The 21858-nt window shown below is 44.9% G+C and overlaps 1 protein-coding gene across 2 annotated transcripts in view; it reads right to left on the bottom strand.

Moving 5' to 3' along the window:
- The window catches only part of LOC8031117 (carboxypeptidase D), a 67499-nt gene that overhangs the window by 27415 nt on the left and 18226 nt on the right, over positions 1 to 21858 (bottom strand). For both annotated transcript variants that reach the window (XM_029974689.3, XM_029974690.4), the window contains exons 8-16: positions 21749 to 21851; positions 19639 to 19781; positions 16428 to 16594; positions 11135 to 11399; positions 10256 to 10358; positions 8097 to 8370; positions 5473 to 5641; positions 1378 to 1486; positions 1110 to 1250 (exon numbers count right to left, since the gene is read on the bottom strand). In XM_029974689.3, coding sequence (XP_029830549.2) covers positions 1110 to 1250; positions 1378 to 1486; positions 5473 to 5641; positions 8097 to 8370; positions 10256 to 10358; positions 11135 to 11399; positions 16428 to 16594; positions 19639 to 19781; positions 21749 to 21851 — 1474 coding nt within the window. The remainder of the gene's footprint in view (positions 1 to 1109; positions 1251 to 1377; positions 1487 to 5472; positions 5642 to 8096; positions 8371 to 10255; positions 10359 to 11134; positions 11400 to 16427; positions 16595 to 19638; positions 19782 to 21748; positions 21852 to 21858) is intronic.

The raw sequence follows: 21858 nt of genomic DNA, 5'->3' as shown, positions 1-21858 counted from the left end.
AGTTACCAACGAGCAGCTCTCACAGTCCAAAGATTAACTTGTCCCAAACAAACAATTCAACCAAGAATGAGTGCGCTAGGAGTTGCACATTTTCAACCAATGCCACTGATCACAAGGTGTGAAGGCAAGCACCCAAACACAAAGAGAATTCATAATTGCATATACTAGTCCCATCAAACAAATATTCAACCAACACTTCTCGCAGACGTCACCCACTGGCAACAAAAAACGTGCCAGTAAACAAACAATACCGCTTAAGGGGGGAGGCTGGTCTTTAAATGGTAAAAAGTTGGAGAAAATTCACTTTTGAGAAAACACCTTTTCTCGAATTTAGACATACCCACCCAGCTCTGTGCAAAATATTATTGCTCTATCTAATTTTTAAGTATGAAAGAAAAATATGAAGTCTTAATTTTGTATGAACATTCAGTAGGAATACACACACTTCAAGGGCTTTTTTCTCTCTTCACACTTTTTCCCCCAAGTACCGATGCCTTACACGCGTTTTCTGAAGTTTGTCTTGGACAATATTAACACATTTGGTGCCATTTCAATCGCGAAGAAAGGAGCTGTGCGGTGATGCTATTTTTATAGTCTTCCAGCTTAAGAGTTCTATCCAATTAATTAATTTCTTAAATAATGAGAAAGCATCTCTTTTACACTATAATTGCAATTGTTTTTTAGTGACATAACCCTCTCAGTAAAGATCTAAAATAGCATCACCGCACAAATTACACCTTTGTGAAAACAGTTGCATTAAAAATTTTGATAATCTATGAATACTTTTTCTCTAACGACCCGTAACAAATGACCTAATCAAATTAGGCTAATCTACCATAACTCGGGTTCTAGTAAAGATATTCAATATCTGATTGCATATTTGGAATAGGTGTGAGATGTGTTATACCAGTGTATAATATGATAAGTATTCCTTTATAAATAAAAAAATTACTCTAAAGCCCCACATCACCCCTTAAGGTTGCTCGCGTCGCAATAAAGCTGTCCTCGTCACGTCGGCGAGGAATGTTGGTTGTTTGTTGACATGGTAACGGTTCAGACTAAGCACCCCAAGCAGGCAACGACGACGCGAATAGAGGAGCCTCGCTCACCTGTGAGCACGATTTTGCCCGGCGGCACAGCCAAGCAGAAAGCGCCATTGGTAACGTCAATGGGACGCTTGCTCGCATGCACCCCAATGGTTGCATTGGTGAGTTTGGTGCCATACTCGTCGGTCACGCTGCCAAAGATATCTGCCGACGAAGAGAGACGCGGGTTAGAAGGCGCTCGACATTAAAGAGAACAGTTAATGTTGCTTATTGGTGCTTTGTGCCAGCTGCAACAGACAGCTGCGAGACACTTGGCACTGCAGTGTCTTACTTGTCTTGGCAGCTTCCAAAAACTTCATCAAGGGGTGCAGACTCTTCATCCACAACCCAGGAATCTTGTCTGCGGAAGGGAAGCTGCAGCAATCCACGTCGACGGAGGCCTGCAGAAAGGATTTTGCCGGTCGTTGATTACAATGCGGATTAGCGTGACAGAATCCAGCCCAAACAAAGTATATGGTAGCCCGACAAAATGCTTACTACCAAGCAAAACCTCGATGATACGTATTTCGGGGAACCGTAATAAAAACAATTATGAACCGTAAAAACGTAACCCGGAATAGTACTTTAGAAGAGGCTGTACGTAAAACACAAAGCAATGGACCTTTTCCAGTAAGCGTCTGCGCACGCGCACACCCTTTTTCCTTGACCTTGACCGCCCTTTCGCCATTCTTGGGGGGCACTGCTTTCTTGCGACACTAATCTGTTCCTATGGGAGAAGGCGAGTCCGGTTGCCCTCCATTTGTAGTAGGCGGCAAAACCATCATGAGGCACTCCTTACTGGAAAAAGGTCCATTCTCACCCCACAATTCATTTTCTGCAGGTTTTAGTAACTGTGAAGAACCACTGTTTTTGATTTCTTAAACTTTGGGGCGGACTTCCATTTGCTACCAAAGAATATCAACATTTAAGGGAGAGCAAAATTTCCGAATTCATAGAGCTAATCTAGATGCTCTGTCGGCATCAGTCGCTGCTTCGTACACACCGGTATGAAGCGAAAAGCACGATACATGCAACGCAGCGCAGGTACCACGGCATGGAGGCACACGATTGGCAAGATAACGATGGGATATTATAAAAAATAGAAAACCCTGGCATTTTTTTTTTTCTTTTTTTATCAGAGCAACCGCTGTTTAACAACATAAGCCAAGAATGCACCAATGAGGTTCTCAACATGGAAAATTCATCGCAGTCATAAAGAGAGAGCCTGGAAGGTGAAGAACTGCAAGAAAGCAGAATTTTGGGTAACCAACTCCGTAAGCATGTACCATAAAATATCGGTAAAACGTCGTAGCTTTTCGAAAACGTGCAATGCACACTCCGAGTATCCCCTTCCCCTACGGTGTGGTTTCTTAAACTGGGATCCCAGGGGCTCCCCAGGGTACCCTCGCGGGTTCCTTAAGGTCCCAGATTCCCTCGACCGTCCCCGCACCCGAGTATACTTTTTTACAGTTCATGCCAAGCTATTTTAGCGGATCTTAGCGACCCATCGATGAATACCCGCGAGCCAAACGCTCCCTAGTATGCGCATTATTGTCCACAAGCTCCGTAGGCTTCTGCAGCGTTTTACCGAATCAATGCCAAAACCAGAAGGGGTTTCTCGACTGCTGTTCGGGGCAGATAAGGGTTCCTCGAGATTGTTATAGCCGACTGTGATGGCCAGCTGTGGCGGCTGGCCATAATGGCTGACCGTAATAGCCAGCTGTAACGACACCCAAAGCGTTACGCCCGTAGGGATTCATATAAAAAGTAGGGGTGTGTGAATATTTGAGATTTCGAATATGAATTGAATATGTTTTTATTCGATTTGCATTTAATTTGAGAATCGCATATTCGGAAATTTCTGAATATTCGGTTACTGCCAATATTTGGGCAATGTATGAATATCCGAGCAAATAGCAAATAATTCGCGCATGGGACATGTACCTAAAATTGCGGGTATTGTAGCCTTTTACCTATAAACCAGGGATGGGCGAATATTCGGTTATTACGAATAGTCCATCAAAATTCTGTTCTCTTCGGCATTCGCTTCAAATTGAATTTAAATAGCGTATGTATTGAATATAAGTCAACCTTTTTTTCTTCGGAAATGCTGTCAAAAATTAAGGGTCGAACTATAATCGTGATTAAAGAATTTCGACCTACATTCGCTGCCAAATTTTGCGACCCTACCGAGGGCATGAAGCTATCGAATCACCGAGCCGGCATTCCCGTAGAGCCGCGTCGCTTCTTGTTTCAAAACGTTTTGTTCTTTTCGGCGGCTCACGTGTTGCTCACGGCGACTTGCAGCGTTGCTCACATCTTTGAATTTGGCCTTTCGCTGCTTCGCCCGTCTCCACCTTCTTTCTTCTTGTCGCCATTTTCCACTGGTGTCAGTGAGGTAATGTTACGAATTTGCAAGGATGTCTACCAAGCTGACGAAGCTTCGGACGACGATGACATGTCCGGAAGTTCTGACGATGATTAAGATTTTGGCATCGCCCAGCGATTTAGCCGAGAGTGCTGTAAATTAAGGTTTGTTTCTTTCTTTTGCCCTAACTTTCCCCTGTTCCTAAAAAAAAAGGTCGACCTATATTTGAATTACTTTTTTTTTTTATTCTTGGTGTGTTCAATAAATAGGGGTCGACCTATTTTTGGGTAAATACGATATTCAACAATATCGAATTAGTATTCAACAATATTGAATTATTCTACCTTTTCTAACACTCTGGCTTGGATTTCCGGCCAGATGGCGCAAGCTTTTGACCATTTCGTGCCCCCGAACTCAGTACATTTTAAATGAACAATTACAGTACTTCTAATACCAAAAAGGGGCAAATATAAAACTATAGTTTAAACATATCTTGTGGTATTTGTTGCTTGTACTATTCTAACTATTCAATTCGAAATTATTCAGCCAAAATCCCTATTCGCTTTGAATTTGATTCGGACCCAAAATTCCTTTATTCGCCCATGCCTACTATAAACCGTTACCGTTTGCGTTATTCATAGAATTACCGTGTTTGCACTATTTTAACGTGCCCCCAAATCAAATGTGCAGGCAGACTTAGCTCCCAGATATTCAAAAAGTAAATTGCTGTTGATTCTACTACGCAGGCAAAATAATGCAGCGAATGCATACCTTTTAGAACAGATTTTACGAAACGCATGCTAACACAAACATAAATACCATGCACTAGTCGACGATGGTTCTTCGCTGTTCACAGAGATAATCCTTGCTTTGTTTTAAAGCATTTTAAAAGCCGGGCTTTTTGCGCTCGTACGAGTGTGCGACCATTTCCTCTGGGAGGGTCGTCTTCTAATCAACACTGCGAGCTCGTCGGGTCAGTGGCATTGCGTGATCAAGCAGTGCTGCTTCGTTGTTATCTTTTCCCGCCAGTGTGATGGCCTTTCGTTTGAATAAAGCCTCCTAGTGGAATTTCATTGGTTTGTATATTTTAAAACAACAAACACGAGTTCGTAGATGCGACAGAACATGCGCGATACGAATACCAAAAAATAAACGGCCGCGAGGGCAATGTTGCTAACCACCTTATCCTAAGTACCGTATTTTCCGAAGTATAAGATGCACCCCCCCTTTTCGCAAGTTTCTAACTAAAAATTTGTATATAAGACACACCTGTGTATAAAACGCACTGCTGAAAATTTTGGAAAAAAAAAAATGTCTTATATGTACACCAAAAAATACGATAGTTTTTTGGTTTTGATTATAAAGCTCATGTATTTAAGGGCACCGATTTTGGTAAAAAAAAGTGTGCATTAGAATTGTGCAAACATATGTATTAGCTCATGACAAAAGAGCAGGTTTGGTTTCCGTTTTATGTTACATGGTGCGATAAACACGCGGAAACTTGCTGCAAGTTTACGTGCCATGGAAACCGATATTGCGAGCGCAGCTCACGGACAAAAATGCAAAAAGCTCGCTACGAATTTGCATTCTTGCGAACCAATATTTCTCGAGCAGATCGCGGACAAAAAAATGGGAACCCGCCAAAAACTCGTTTGTCACACCAACCCGTACCCCTAATTCCGTCCGTCGGACGTCGCTTGACGTATGACGGGAATAGAGTGTTGGCCACGTTTTGGAATTTTCATGTTACGAACATCTAGCCAGAAAAACGGGATGAGCCATCTCTCGAGGGAGGACGCCCTTACGGGATTTTACGGTAGTCCCACAAGTTGGGTAGCCCTGAAACATATTTTCTAGGCAAAAGTCATACTAGCCACCAAAGGTTTACCCTAGTCCCGCAGATTTCTTTTCCAGACAAAAGTCGTACTAGTTCACTGTGTGGACCGTGCGAGCACCAGCGCAGCTGAGGCAGCTTCCAAAGCCTCATCCTAGCCTCGTGGCACCACGCGTCCCACTCACCATGAGGGTGCCGTGCCGCGAGTAGGCGTAGTGCAGCAGAGAACCTCCCGGGAGCACTCCCGGCGTGGCGTTGCAGGTGTCCCCGCCCACCTGGGACCTGAAACCCTCCACCAGCCTGTCCAAAGTCAGAGTGTCTAGCAGACCGCTGTTGGAGACGTTGAGGGGAACCCTGCAGGGAACACAGGCGCACGTCTCACCCCATCTCAAAACTAACGCCAGATTTATAAAAAGGAGATTAGGACTTATAGACTGCGAAAGTTTCATTCGGCCGTCGTAAATATGAGAGAAAACGTTTTTTCGTGGCACACGTCCCCTTAAAGACCCCAGGCTGCCGGTACTGGTACACCGGCTAAATAGCATGAACCAGCGTTGACACACCTCGAAGGCACACTGACCTTACGATGTCTACACACCAACCTTACAGTGTCTATACACCCCTAGCGGACGCCACCGGCGCCATGCATGCGCGATGAAGTGTGGGCAAGAAGCTCGCCGTCGCCCATAAACAAACCATTGAAATGCAATGTTGTTGGCGTCGGTGTGAGTCCCCCTGCCCTTTCCGCGTTCGAATTGTTGATTCTACGTCTTCCTGGCCATGCCTGACTACCGTATTTACTCGCGCAATGAACGCACTCGCGCAATGAACGCACCCCCCAAATCGGCTCTCAAAATTTCGAATTTTTTTTTTTCACTCGCGTAATAAACGCACCCCCAACTCGGACGTCAAACTTTTGAACGCTTCCCCCCACGCGCGCGAAATGAACGAACTTTTTTATCCTGGTGGAGCGAGGTCGCGAATGCATAGGCAGCACGGGGGAAAAAAACGCCTAGCAAAAATCTGCAAAGATCCAACCGAAGCAAGAAAAAAAAACATGGAGAGTAGCTTTCTTTTTTTTTTTTCTGCACAGCGCAGTCTGGACTATGGGTTCGCGCGCCGCAGCGCGCAAGGACGTAAGAAAGAGAAGCGCTCTAAGCGAACGAAACAGCTTGCGAAAGGCGGCAAAACGAGAAAAAAAAAAAAAGACAAGGAACTAAGAGAAAACGAACAAAAAGAGGAGCTTTTTCTTTCTTACTTTTTTTTTTGCACAGCGCAATTTGGTTACCGGGGGTCGCACGCTACGCGCAAGGAGGTAAGAAAGAGGAGCGAGGAGCCCTCTAAGCAAACGAAACAGCTTGCGAAAGGCGGCAAAAAGGAAAAAAACAACAACCCACGGAACTGAGAAACAAACAAAAAAAAAAGATGAGCTTTTTTTTTTTTTTTTTTTTTGCACAGTGAAGTTTGGTTACCGGGGGTCGTGCGTCGCGCAAGGAGATAAGAAAGATAAGCGGAGAGCCTTCGCCTAAGCAACGCCTAAACAAACAAAACAGCCTGCGAAAGGCGGAAAAAAAAACCTCAAGGAACTAAAAAAAAAAACAAAGAGGATTTTTTTTTTTTGCACAGCTTAGTTTGGTTATGGGGTCGGGCGCCACGCCCAAAGAGATAAGAAGTTACTTTGATTTTTCAGGATAGAAGGTCCGTTCGTTATGCGAGTAAATACGGACGCAAAAATTTTACTTCGCGTAATGAATGCCCCCCTCAACTTTGCATCGATTTTTCGGAAAAAAAATTGCGTTCATTCTGCGAGTAAATACGGTCCTTGAGCGGCCTCAGCGAAATTACCGAGGCTCGTTACGCTGCAAAACTTTGCGTGAATAATGTGACATGCGGCGATTTATTCCGCATGGACGCTGCAGAATGTATGTTAAAGCCTGATTCGCATGATGAGATTTCGCTCGCAATTTTCAGTCCCGACGTCGCTCGAGCTGCAAAAGCGTGAACCGTAGATGAGATGGTCGACGCTGATACAGAAAATTGCAAGCAGAATCGGGCCGAGTGAATCAGGCATAACAAGTCGGTGATGGCCACTGGTGCCAATGATCAACGTCTCCTTGTATCTACTGTTTACATTGAGCCTGCTTACCAAACTTCAAACTTAAGTATTTTGAGGCCTGCACTTACTTCTTATCACAAGTACCGGGCCAACATTTGGTCTACAGGCCGGAGTCGTCTAAAAAAGCAGACGACAAGCAGAAGCGTTTGAAAGAGCAGACGACAGTTCGAACGATCAGGCGGCCATTAGAACTTGAAGACACACTGAACGTAGTCCGCAGGTGGTCCACACAACTTGACAATTTTCCAGCGTTCATGTTGGAACAAAACAAATAAATCTGATGACCACAAGTATCCGTAAATTCAGCCCAAAGTGCTTCCCGCCTAAGCAATTGTGGTCCGACGGCGTCTGGTTTTCCATTTTCACGGCAGATATCCACGTTCTCGGACGAACCGAGCACATGAAAACTGATCTTTAAACCTTTCTCGACTCTTTTGGTACAGCCCCCGTCGCGGCGTTTAGACGAGAAGGCAGGTTTTTTTCAGGTTCCTATCAAAACAACGCAGGAATACACGTCTCACATGGGGACTTCCACCCACAGCCCCAGACCGAAAGTAGGCCCAACGCGCCACCACCGTTCCGTGACGTAATAAAGATGAGTTTGTGTATAGTCGGTGACTGACAGGCTAAGAGCCTAGTAGAAGATTGGTCGCCGACTACAGACAATAGTTTAACTTGCTTTGTTTCGCTCACCTCACGCCCCGACCCCCCGACTGGAAGAGCAGCCCCGTCGTGTAGCGATAGGAGGACAGGGTCTTCTTCACCGCCTCCACCGCCGCAAACTTGCCGTCGTGCTCCGGTCCAAAGCGGTCTTCGACGTCGGGCAGGTCGGGATCGCCGTGGCCCAACTGGGGCTCGCAGACGCCAGGCAGGGACCGCCGGAAGCCCGCCTCGTCCACCGTGGGCACGATGTGCACCGCCACCGCCTCCAGAAGGCTGCGGATGCTCGTGTCGTTCTTCGCGTAACCTAGAAGCGATGGGTGCACCCGCGCGGACATCAGACGCGGTTGTCGTTAAACGCCCGTTCGTGCGCTCGCGCTCGCTCGGGACCGAGCCCTTGTGACTTCCTCCGACTAGAGAACACGCCGTCATGCTGGCGCCATCTATCAGGTGCACTTGGAACTGCATTTCACGGAAACTGAAAGCGTTCCGCGGCCACCCGATAAAGGGTGCCAGTGCATTTTCTCGTCATACGAGGTTTTAGGGCACACGGTCATGAGCGTGCGAACTGGCCTTACTCGAACGGCCGTGGCGCACGAGACTTTGCAAACGGAAATGCACATACGACAGTCACCGACAGAACGAGAAGGATGGGGCGTGCCTCTCGAATGCCCAGCCTCCAGTTTGCGCTCCGTCCCTCCGGCCGCAGTTTGGCTGCGGCGGGAGGCACGGAGCAACTGAAGCTCCTCCCTACCGCTCTGACCTCGTCGGGGACTATGTAGGGAGTGCTTGGCACACAGTAACGCATCGGACCACAAAATATACAGCTTAAGGGGAGGCGCGAGGAAACAAACTAAAATATTTTGCACAAAAAGATTATATTCAGTTTTATGACATTTTAATATCTGCGAACCTCGGTGTTTTATGCATAAAAATATTAAGTGACAATTACGCTCACGAAGTTAGTGAAATGTGCATTTGAAGACCTCCACGGGACCCAGAACGGCATAGATTTGAGCCATTTTTTCTGTGCGCAATTCTTCGAATTGTGCCGTCGCCCACCATCACATTTATGTTGACAAGTAGCCCAGCCACCTCCTCTCCGTCACAGTTTTCTGTAGCTTCACTTTCATATTTATGAAAAATTTAGGAAAATTTTGTTAGCCCCTTAAAATGGTATTTTTGTGATTTTAATTTAATTTAAAATAAAATAAGTCTCCTACGCATTATTTTTGATGTTCAGAGTACTCAGTGTTTTAAAAGGAGCGATTTAGTTTATATTAATAGGCTTTTAAGTGCATTGTTATGCCCCAAGTGTGTGCAAGAACATGTTCTTTTTTCTGCATGTGCATTGCATCCAGAACAGAAAAAATAAGACATACTGTATCTAACATCATATTCATAAAGAGGAGATCAAGCAGCATAAGCGGTGAATATTTCGTTTAGTTATTGTACATAATAAGAAAAAAAAGTGTTTTACTCTGGCACATGTTTTCTTAAACTGGTCTGCATTGTCAAAGCAAAGAAGCATTGCGTTAATTTCAAAATTTTGCACATTTTCCGGTTGTGCTAGTACAAATAAGTCGTAAAACTGCCAAATAGGAGTAAAATGGCTTATTGAATGCACCCGGGATCGTAGCAATCCACCACACTGCTTACAATCAAAAATTCTTCAAACTCTCCCTTTTGTTTTTTCCCCCACATACAATTATTCTTTTAGTGCTAACTTAGCCTTCCTTGGTAACCCAGCTCGGTCACAGAATCTTTCACGTGGGTTTACCATACCATAAAGAAAACAAAAATATAGTTCCACAAGCTCAAAATTTATAAAAAGTTTTGATTTACATTGAGATATTAAACCAAAATGCCAAATGCTGTATGCTTGGTATTTAGGTATTTGCACAATTCAAGTGAAAAGCACCGCAAGATCTGAAAGGAGAAAGCAGAAGGCATTTTTGACGTGGGGGCAGTGAACAGACTGATCTCACAAAGGGTTCCACACAACATCGGTCCACAGGAGGCAGGTGGCAATGCACCAGAATGCTCATGGAGTTCCGCTTGTGCAGACCCGCAGCATGGTTCTTGCACATGCAGAACGACTAAAGTCTCCGCGATGCGTCACGGCAGAGTAACAATGATCACTGATGTGATCTCTCCATTGCCCTGCCCACCACGGAGAAATGGGGTCGTACCGGTGACGAGATGCCTGGCCAGCCGAGTCAGCATCTCTCTGCCCACAGGACGATCTCCGTCCAGTCCGCCAACCAGGAGGACCTCTGGTTTCATCCGATTGCCCTGGAAAAGGAAGTGTTGCTCAGTTCAAGGAGGCCACTATTTTCAGCATAATTTCTCGAGGCAGCAATGGAGGACAACACAGTACTTACATTATGACCATAACACAATTTCCAAATGCTCAATAAAAAAAAAATGTGGAAACTGCTTGTGGCACCAATTTGACAAAGAAACTGCTGAAAGCACCGTGAGAAAGGTTTGCAATTCCCCTCGGTACAGATCACGCGATTTTTCGTTGCATCTCCGTGACTGCGCTTAAGTGGTAGCAGCGACAGCCAGCAGACATGGTTGTGACTATGAACATAAACCGAAATGATACCTGTGGCAGCGTAAATGCATCATGACAGGTGAAGCTATACACTTATTTGAATACGTAATGCATCCCAACTTATCTCACGTTTTGCAGTGTCACTGAATCCCCTTGTTTTGCGCCGCAACCGTGGCAGGGTTCAACTAAGTTCGTCAAAGCATTGGTGTAGCAGACGACGAAGCTGGTACAAAGGAGAGGAATGAGAAAGGGGCAGCCTCACAAGCTAGCAAACACAATACCCTCTCCCCAATTTCCGTGCGCTTCTCTTGGCTCGTCCGACTCGGCTGCTTGAACATTGTTGGCTTGGTAACCTGCGCCTGCTTGCGTTTGTCACGTGGTAGAGGGAGGAAAGACGATATGAGGGACGTACCAAGAACTCCCATTGTTTGCCGCACGGCTTGCACGGGCTTTGTGGATTGTTGCAAAGCGTCTATTGAGATAAAGTTTAGAAAGGAACGCAAGCACCCACCTTGGCAGTGATGCGGATGAGCTGCAGGGCGGTCTCCCCGGGCGGTCCATAGCTGACCTTGACCTCCAGGATGTCCGAGTGGTTGTCGCGCAGCTGCATCAGCAAGTTGGTCAGTTCGTCCGAGTCCAGGTACTTCGCCTCGCCGTTCTCCCCAATCAGAAAGTCGTGCTCCTTGGACCACCGGGCGTATTCGCGGTTCACCGTGAAGTTGACCCACGTCGGGTGCCCTTCCGACACCGACACTCGTCGCTCGGGTGACGGGAACCTGCAAGGCAGTGCACAGAACTGATGCGGGTGTTGGAAAAAAGAGTGAGGTAGGATGCCATACCAACGAGGCAACATCCCTGACGCACTTTCCTCAGAACGCGCGAGACAGCAGTATAGTACAGTACAGCCCGCTTATAACGAACCGGGAAATAGCGAAATAATGGATATAACAAATGGATTTCAATTTCCCATAACCGTTTGTATACCTGCACTGAAATACGAGCCCGCTTTTAACGAAAAACCACGGGAGGCCCACCACGGATATAGCGAAAAAAAGCTGCAAAAACGTACTAAAATTAAGTGCAAAAAAAGCTATTTAAGGTATAATTCTGGAAAATAACCGCAAAAACAAACAACCGTGTACTGATAACGCAACTAAGGCGACCGCCACGTTTCGTCCGAGCGAGGGAGGAATTCGCGCTCTTCCGTAAGTTGTCTTCTCCGCACTATGCGTCACGTGCACCGTTGTGCACGACGTGCGGGAAATTTCGGGTTTTCGGTCGTTCCCATTTGCTCTGCATTTTTTCTCCTCCGTTTTGACATCTGGCTACGGACCTACACGAAATTCAACGCCTCGTTGCGAAAGTACACGGATTTTACGAAACCCTACCTGACTGAACCTACAGCTCAGGACCGTGACCGACTTCGCCAACGACATAGCGGGCAAGGGACGGAAAGTTCTGCTTCTGCTTGATAACTGTAGTGCGCATCACATCAAACTGCTGCTTAACACTGTGGAAGTCCTCTTCATGTCGCCAAATACACGGCCTAGCTTCAGCCAATGGACCAGGGCGTTACTGCCAACTTCAAGGTCCATTACCGTCGCCGGCTTGTGGAGCGTCTCCTCTGATAAAGCCCTCCCGATGAAGCCCTCGCAAACTCTGACCCTGTCAATGCGGAAGCAGGTAGCGAAAGTGACAAGAGTGGCGACGGCTCTGCGAAGAAGTCGGTGACCGCCGGAACGGCTCTCGCCGCGGCGGAGACTCTCCAAAACTACTTCGCTGGTGCCGAGCGGGTCGGACTTGCACAAAACCTTTTCCTGCACTTCGATGCAATCGAGCAGGCAATCGTGAAACGTCCCTTACGCGGTACGTACAGTCGCAAATTGACGGCTATTTTGGAAAGCATTAAAATCGCGTATTAAAACAACTGATTTCTCGCATTTTTTTTTTCCAAATCCACATATAGCGAAAAATGGATATAGGGAACTGATTTTAGATTCCCGTGGCGTTTGTTATAAGCGGGCTGTACTTTAGTACCTCATATATAGCAAGCTTTCCTGCAGAACATATGGAAACACGAAGCTTGCAAAGGGATATGTAATGAAAGCTTACATAGGTAGTTCCTACAAGTACTTAGGTTTACTGTTCTTCAGGACTAACATATTTTTCTGGAAAAGCGGAACGACACGTGCATTGTAAGAATGTGTGGCACAATTTTAAATGCTTATTGCTATTTTGGGAGAGCATTCTAAGATTAAATTGCCAAAACAAAAACTGATAGTTTTGTGATGAGGCTTGATGATGGCTTGACGAGAAACAAACTAGGGTGTAGTTAAAGGGGGAGTGCAACAATTTCCGGACTTCGGTCAAAGATTTGTGGAAGTTGCCCTCTCACATTTTTGAAGTAAAGAACAGAAAACCGATTTCGCCTGCGTATTTTAGTTGTTGTGTAAAAAAAAAAGATAAATATTGTCATTTCTGGCACCCCTAAACTCATTTTGTCTTCAGGGTCACACCTGGTCGCACTTGTAGTGACGTAATTAGGGGTGCCGTGTAGGTTCCCGTGTGCTCTCTCGGAGGACGCTTCCTCTCCTTCTCACTGCTGACATTAGCAGGCGTTATGCTGCAGCTTAGAACCAAGCGAGGTTACTTAATCTTCTGGCCGTAGTTCCTTCGGCTGCCATTCGTGGCTGCAGGTGGGGGAAAAAGCTCTACTTTTGGTTTGTGATTATGCAGCGGAATCGTGACATTTTTAATGAAGGAGACGTTTTCTCTATCCTCCGGGACACAATAAACAACGCAAAAATGACGAGATGCAAATTCTTTTGTAATCTTAAAATCGTTGCACCCCCCCCCTTTAACCTGAATAAAGGCAGAAATAACTACAGCAGAACACTGTCTCTATATTCTCACTTAAAGAGGCATTGACAACCCGAAGGTCTTTTTTTATTGTTGTTGTCTGAAGCAATGCAAGTTGTTGCACGCTCCTTTTTATTTGTGGCGCCCTTCTCACCCTCTTTTGAACTCCTCGCTTCTTTTTATTTGTGACGTAATCGAATATGAAATTTAGGAACTTTGTAAGCGAAATTTATATCATATTTAATAACGGCATTTGTGAAACATGTTCTTTAACACAATTGCAAACTCACTACGGCCCTTCTTTTTGAAATACCAAAAATCAGAGTCCGGAGTGATGTCGTTTCCTGGCTTTTTATCCTCCCTCAAAATACATGGCGACACTTGACAGGTGTAGCACTGAGGATGATCGGTGAGTCGGGGAATCGGACGAAGTTCTCTTTTTTAGGTGCCCAACGACCTCTGAATACAAAAAGGAAATCGTCAAACAATCAAAATAACTGGGTTTGGTGTCTCTGTACCGTAGTTTCGGTTATGACTCCACCGGATTCGGAGCAGCCTTTCATGCAGAACCGGCGCAATGTGGCCACTCACGTCGCTCACAAAAATTCCACTGCGCATTCTCTTCGACCTCACACCATTTCAAAGAATTTGAGATCGCTGAAAGATCCCCTAAAAAAACTTTAAACTCGAAAGTGAACCGTTGTTTGCTCACAGTGATAGGCGGCATGCAAGCGGTTGATCGCGGGACGCGGGCAAACACGACACTTCGGGTCGGTTTGCAGGCACGAGAGAAACTCGAGTTGCAAGACGACTTAATCTTTGACTCACTGCACTGGCGTGAATCGCGCGGGAACTTCAAATTCGGCTTTGGGAAATGGTATTTTAACTTGACAAATACTGAGTTCCAAAGTTTCTAATTTTGAGGGTAATGTACAGGCATCGTTTTGAATCGTTTCGGATAATAAAAAAAGATATGATTTCGACCTGTCAGTGCTCTTTTGAAGGGCGACTCCGCTTCAGTTTTGTTTTTGCAAAAAATTATGCAGTCCTCTTCTGTATCACCTAGGAAAACCGCACGTCCAATATTACGACCTAATTAGTCTAAATGTTTCTTAAACGGTCGGGTAAACTTTGCAACTCACCAAGTTCCCGAAATCGACTTACTCGAGTGGGAGATTTGAGGCGCAACCAACAGCGCAGTCAAGGCTACGGTGTGGGAGTAGCCAACATTGAGATAAATGTCATCACCATTGCCTCCTTTTGCTTGTTTTTAAATCTCCGGGCAAGCTTAACGGGTGACGTCAGCAACGTTTCCTCTCGGCGCTCAGTGGTGTCCACGTGACTGGCATAACGCACCTGCGCAGCGCGCTTCTTGGGAGCCGTCCCGCCGCCCCACCGTGGTCCCGCCGTTACTCTTGCGCAGCGTGCTTCTCACATCACAACCGCCATCGTCGTCTTACCATTTGTGATTACTGTCTCTCAGAGTTTCGTCCACACTATGGACACCCTGTGTGCAGACTTAGGCCGCAGTTGTACAGAGGTTGTCGAATGTCGTAGATACCAAGACGTGGTCAGGAGTGTGGTGCAGATGACACTTGTGCCTGGCCCACGCCCACCCCAATTCCACCCGTTGTTGCGTAGAGGATCATTGTGACATCTCATACTACGTGGTAGCCATGTTCTTGGCATCCGGAGGCCAATTTCGCCGGACGGAGCTGAAGTTTTGGTTTAGATATCTGCTAGTGTTTAAAATTATACATAAAAATATATACCTTAGTTTTCACAAAGCAAATGACAGTGTCTTTTACTAGGTCTTTTTAATGCGAAATCACTCATTATTCCGAAACCTTCGAAATTTAGCACAGAAAAAAAAATATTTCAGCAAAAAAAAGTTGATTTTGTAAAATGCCATATTTACATCCACCAACATCTAGAGAGTATTTCCCCAAAAGTTTCATTTGTTTACACTGCATAAGTTACTTTTCTATAAATTATTTTTGGTCCACCAATGCTATAGAAAAGGTAGAGGTGTGAGCACTTTGAATGTATTTTTTCTCCAATCCACTTTTTGGCATAAATTTCACTTTAGGAAGACTATCGTTTGGTAATGAAACAAAAAAAAAAAGCTCACTCAATGTCTTTTCTAAGTGGAATTTAATGGGCAATGCAGTTGTGGCATTGTTTTTTTTTTTACTTCGTGGATGTCTTTTATAAAAGATGTAAACATTTTGTCAACAACATAAAAAACAAAAAAATTTACTTCTTGATTCTTTTTTTTTTTAACGATGTTAGCATGAATAAACTTAATTTTTGGAAATTTTGTTTTCACAGTTGCACTCTCTAGGCATTCTGCTGTGTATCTAAAGAAGAAAAATGTTTGGTATTACATTAGTTCTCAAACTATAGTTTTCCTAAACAATGTCAGTCTGTTCCAGATTAGAATGACTGTAACTGTAAAGCCTCTTGGGTTTAACGTGTTCCCGGCTGCTACATTCGCTAACACCAACCCCGCTGAACCGCCATACGAATATGTGCATCAATGTTGCGTCTGTTGGGTTTGCTTTCCCTGCTGCTAGACCCAGAAACTGCCAACCGAAGCAGCCGGCGCTATGCTTTAGGCTGCTCGGCCGTGGCCACCCTCTTCGTTTGCTCCTCCTTTTTTTTATCCTTCCGCTTATATGCACTGCATTTCTTCAACTTCTTGCATTGTTTTTCGAACATGAGCATGACCCTCAACTAAGCAAATGACACCCGCGCAACTCTAAGCACAAGGATGGCAGCATCCACAAGCAGCTCACACGTAAACAGATGTCATGTGATGCACGGACGAATGACCGTCTTAGCAGCATCGGACAATAGGGGAAGGAGTGTCTATACTCAGAGTGACACTTCCTAGTGATTCTAGGTGCAACCAAAGAGCTGCCGGAAATGGTCCAAACACGCACCCGTCAACATAGGTCTGCACAGAATAGCTCCCAGGCACCAGAAGGCGCCAGAAGTCGCCGTCCTTGGCCGAGTGCACGTCGTGGTGGATGCCCAGGACGTGGATGGTGGCATTGGTAACAGGCTTGTCGTGCTCATCCCTCACAAAGCCCTTCACGCCAACGTGCACCTGCAGCAGAGGACGGCAGATGGCATTCTCAGTCAGCAAAGTCGGTGCCTATCACAATTTCATTTTCAGATTCCCAAGAATTTAGTGGGTTACCCCCTTCCTATTTGATAAAATTCTTTAAATAATATGGCGGGAAAAGATTTTAAACACTGAATGATGGCAATAAGAGAAATAAGGTCAAGTAATGGCGTCTTTCGGACTACTAAAAAAATTTTTCATTTAAATTACAGGTCCCCAGTACTTCATGAGACGAGCAACAGCACTCAAGGCGTACTGAAAATCTGTGCGCAACGGTTCTGAACACATGTGTCAGAAAAAAGTGCGCTACAAGGTAACATACTACCTTAGCACATTTCCTTGATCCTCCCTTGTTGACCAAAATGCCCAACAATATGACAATGCGTCTCCCTAAAGCTCAGCAACAATTGCACGTTTTCCTCATTGGTGATGCTGAACAGTCCAATGCTCGTAATGTTACTTGTACTTGAAATCTTGCTGCAGTGGAATTCATCTGTTTTCATGTCGGGGTAAATATTGTAATAATACAACAAAAGACCCCCCCCGTGTAAAAGGGCGCCCCTAGTACCGCGCAGAGGAACTAGGACAGGCCGCAATGTTTAGGTAGCTTTACCACTATACGCTCCGTGCGGGAACTAGAGGGGCGCTTTAAAAACGCGCGCAGCGCCGCTAACGGAGGAGCTGGCGTTCGACAGTGAGGCGCGTTCAGCAGCCTGCGGCGCCTTTTCGCATGCCAAGCTGTGGCGGCGGAAGCGCGCATGGACGAAACTTTTGCTTTTTGAGCCGATACGTTGGGGTGATGTTGCATGAGTGCTGGGGCAGAAGGGCATTTAGCTGTTCTTCACTTCTTATATATTGATTTTGGGTCGTTATTAGGGGTAATTTCTCTAGTTGCAGCCGAAAAAGGAGTTGGAGCAGTTTTCCGAAAAGCAAGACGGCCGCCACCATGTAACTGCTCCGAGTGGAAAATTTATTTCGCTCGTCGCTGTAAACGTAGGACTGCTGGAACGATGATATTTGGAGGCGAGTTAGATGTTCACTAAGTTTGTGCACTAAGTGTGAAAGTTATATTTCTAACGAATAAAGAAATAAAGCTGTACGGGATATCCAATAATGGACCCAAGATGTTGTGTTATAGCGGGCTGTGCAAAATGCAGATTTTGGCACACAGGTGCTGGGACTTGACAGTAACACGACACAGTACTTATTATACCAAAAAGAGGTGGCATAGGGAAATCACGTGGAAATTCGGTTTGGGCGGCGTAACTCAATGGGAACCGGTTTTGACCATGAAAGGGCTGTCAAGAGAATACCCCTGGTCGTGGGAGGTGGAGACTTTACAGGTAGGAAGGGAGTAGTGGACTGTACTTTCAATTAAAGCAACTTTAGGAAAAGTGGTTCCAAAGCCGAGAAAACAAAGTTGTCGGCCAACACACGGTTTGGCCGTGTGTTGGCCGGTCAATTAACTGTTGTGTGATAACCTGTTGTGCGAGGTGCTGATTTTCGGCGCACAGGCACTTTGACATGACCGTAACTTGACACGTAACTTTACCGTAACTTGACAGTTGGCATATCGAAACCAGGTGGAAATTTAGTTTGGGCGGCGTAACTAAATGGGAACTGGTTTTGACCGTCAAAGGCTGTCAGAAAATACCACTCATCGTGGGAGCTGCACACTTTACAGGTAGGAAGGGACCAGTGGACGGTACTTCCAGTTCGAATCACTTTGCGATAGGTGGCTCTAAAGCCGAGAAAAAAAAATGTTGTCTACAGAACTCTGGGTGTCAGCGTTTCCGCATCCAAAAGGAGGCTGATCAAGAAAGAAAGCAGACCACATAAACTTCCATACTCAGACGTCCATTCTCCAGTGATTCCGAGTTTCATTGTTGTTTTCTTTAGATTCATATTTGTCACTTTTTTTTACCGTTCGAGTCTTTCTTCATGAAGTACAGATTGCGTGCCATATTTGTCCGGAAATATCATCGACACGTACGATGGGGACAAAACTTCTTTGGAGGGCATTCCTCCAACGAAATTGGCACTGCATACCCGCGAGTGTGGGACGGCATTTCAGTTCGTCCCATCGGCGCTAACACATGCAGGCGTTACTGGTACGAAAACAAGCGCAGAGCGCAAAGCGGCAGTGTAGAATATGTCAGCCGTGCCGATACAGTAGCAGACATGATCGGGAGACGGAATTTCTCGCGTCGAACGGCACGGGCCCATCGTTGTCGCTGTCCCACAAAACATCGGTGAGGTGAAAAGCTGTGAAACTTTGTCCCCGCCAGACACGACACAAAACTATTGAAGAACTTAATGACGCAGCACAGGCAGCACTTCATGCTGTGAACCCAGCGCAGACGCACCGCTCCGACTTCAATGCGTACCAACATACGCGGCGTAATTTCAGTTTCGTTTTCTCTGGGGTTCTCACTGCCTACCTTCGGTACCGGCCGCGCGGCGGCGCGCCAGTCGCATCGCACGGAGTGTATAGCAAACAACACATGCCACAAAGCTTTTGCTGCCCAGCATTTCATGCTCGCCGATGTGTAGTGTTGGCTGGCCACGCCTGATGGCCAGAACAAGCTAGGTACGCGGGACCAGGAATAGCACATACAGAATCAAGGCACGAGCAAGCAGGTCGGTTCTAGCTGGACTCGAATGGAACAAGGAACCGCGATGCTTATGTACATTAGAGTGATTACATAAAACATGATGTCAGAAGTAGAGGAATTACAAACATTCCCCGCGTACGAGGAGGTAACATTTGCTGCCTACAACACAGCAAATAGTGCAGTGTCATTCCTAGCTTCGACACCGCAAAAGGGGCCAGTATGTTGTGTATTTTTCCTGCACTACAGAAGCTACGAATGACTCACCACCATTCTATTGGAACCGCTGTTCACATGCCCCTAGTTGAAGCACCTAACTTTAAAAGAAAACAAAGAGCTAGAAGTGATAGACATTATGACCTACACGCACCCGTAACATGAGCGTGGCAGGCCGTGACTGAGACATCTGCTCACCTTCTCCATGAGTACGACCAGGGGCACCCTGTGATCCTTCCAGAACTGCTCGAGCTGGCTGGCAGGTGGATACTTGAAGCAGCCCATCTCGATGGTGAGCTCATAGCTGTTGCTGTGCAGGTAATTGTAGTCCTGCATTCCCCCTGAAGATGGGAAAGGAAAACTACCTAAAGCAGCAGCAAGATTCAGTGCAATAATGAGCACCTAAATGACAGCAAGACTGAACCATAGTCGGTTTCAAACCTTTTAGGCAACTGCCCCACACAAACAGCTTAAGTTTCTACATACTTTAAAAGGGGGCACTGAACGAATTTCAGTTAACAAATTTCACGGTTAAGTAAGAAAAAAATAGGAAAGAGCTAGGGTTAGCCAGACCACAAATGCACACCTTTCATGAAAGTTTCTGTTCAGTATGTAGCGATGTCCATTTCCAGCTTATTTTTCAGCATGTTCAAACATTAATTCCACCTGTATACAAGTACTGCATTCATCAGAATCTCCTTCATCTTTTCTTATGACAGGGTTCATGTAAGAAAATTTTAAATTTCACACGAAGAAGCAACTCTGTTTCGTCAATAATCTTGTCACAAATCACATTTTTTTAACCTACCATAAAAATAGTAAAGCGCCAACTATTAACATATTCCAAACTTGGGAATTCTTGGGAAACAAATCAAAATGAACCCAAAAAGAAATATTTCTGCAAAAAAAAAAATTTGATTTTGAAAAATGCTGTAGTATTTAGATCCACCAACATCTAGACTTTCGAGGGTATTATAAAAAAGTTTCACATGTTTACAGTGCATAGTTTTTTCCTTATAAATTATTTTCAGTCCACCAATGTTGAAGAAATGGTTGAGGTTCGAGCACTTTGAATGCGTTTTTCTCCAATCCACTTTTTGGCATAAATCCCACCTTAATAAAACTATCATTTCGGTATAAAACTATCGAGAGACTTAATTTTTTAGGGTTATGTGCCGAAATTTTATGAAGCCGTTTACTATGAACTCAGATTTTGCATTTTCATGACCCTTTATTATAAAAATATTGTAATTTGCAAAGCTTGGTAAAAATAAAAAAATTAATAAAAATATTATCAATTTTTTCTTTTTTTTTTTGAAAATGCATATCTTTTTAAAGTTCTTTTCATAGTAACTGGCTACAGGTATTCCAGTATGCATTCCACCAGAAAAATATGTGGTTATCAACACCATTTCTCAATGATACATTCATTGAGCAAATTCCTTGAAAACCTATGCTTTACTTCATCCTGGGGGTATAGTACCTCATAAAATTAGTTCACAGGGCTGAAACATTGCATGCCAATCTTTCTATACGGCTACAAACAACACATGCAAATATCATACCGATAGAGTGAGCGGTTCAAATGTTAACATTCCCAGGTAGTGCTCCCCCTTAATCCAGTTTTCAGTAAAACTGTGATGGGCGCTCCCCCGGTATGCAGTCCAATCTTGTTAATTCAAACTCGAAAGGGAACGAAAATTTGCTTGAATAAAGCAACGTTCGAATTACCAGGAGTTTCCTGCCATAGAGACTCATAGGATGGGACCTGCATATTAGTTTGAACTATCCGCAAGTTTGAAGTAAGAGAGTTTGAATTAACGAGATTCGACTGTGTTACGGTAGTAGCTCCAGTAAATATGCTTTGGGTGTTTATTAACAATCTTGCTACATCCTTCTTAGCCACTAGAACTGGCAAAAGAACTCTTTACCAAAGCTGCAATTTGGGTGTCAGACATGCTTAAACACTAGTGCACATACAAGAGTCGATTCACAAAAAGTAGGAAGTGAATAATTTTAATAAATTGTGATTGACATGCTAGCTAGTTTTATTTAAGGCTGCCAAACTCTCCAGAATCCTAACTTTTTTTTCTTTCTATCTCTCTCTGGCTGGTTCTAACAAGCTCAGTTAACATTCTTCAACTGCACTGAACACCTTCCAAAGGTCACATTAGAGTGAATTTGATAATATCATATGTAACTTTTAGTGATGGTAACTCATTCGCAGACATGCATCATAAACAACAAAAGAGCAACATCTTATTGCAGAGCTGATGCAACTTGAAGAAGCCAAAGCAGTTACACTCACCGTACACATTGTACCACGCTGCACCGTTGGTGATTCCATCCTTGAATTCATCATCCAGTTCCCCTTTAGGGCATGGCTTTCCCTGAGACATAGATGGATGTGCCTGAAAT

This window comes from Ixodes scapularis, unplaced genomic scaffold (assembly GCF_016920785.2).
Source record: "Ixodes scapularis isolate PalLabHiFi unplaced genomic scaffold, ASM1692078v2 PGA_scaffold1__304_contigs__length_218370807, whole genome shotgun sequence".
Lineage (NCBI taxonomy): Eukaryota > Metazoa > Arthropoda > Arachnida > Ixodida > Ixodidae > Ixodes > Ixodes scapularis.
This window is presented reverse-complemented; position numbering and strand designations above follow the sequence as displayed.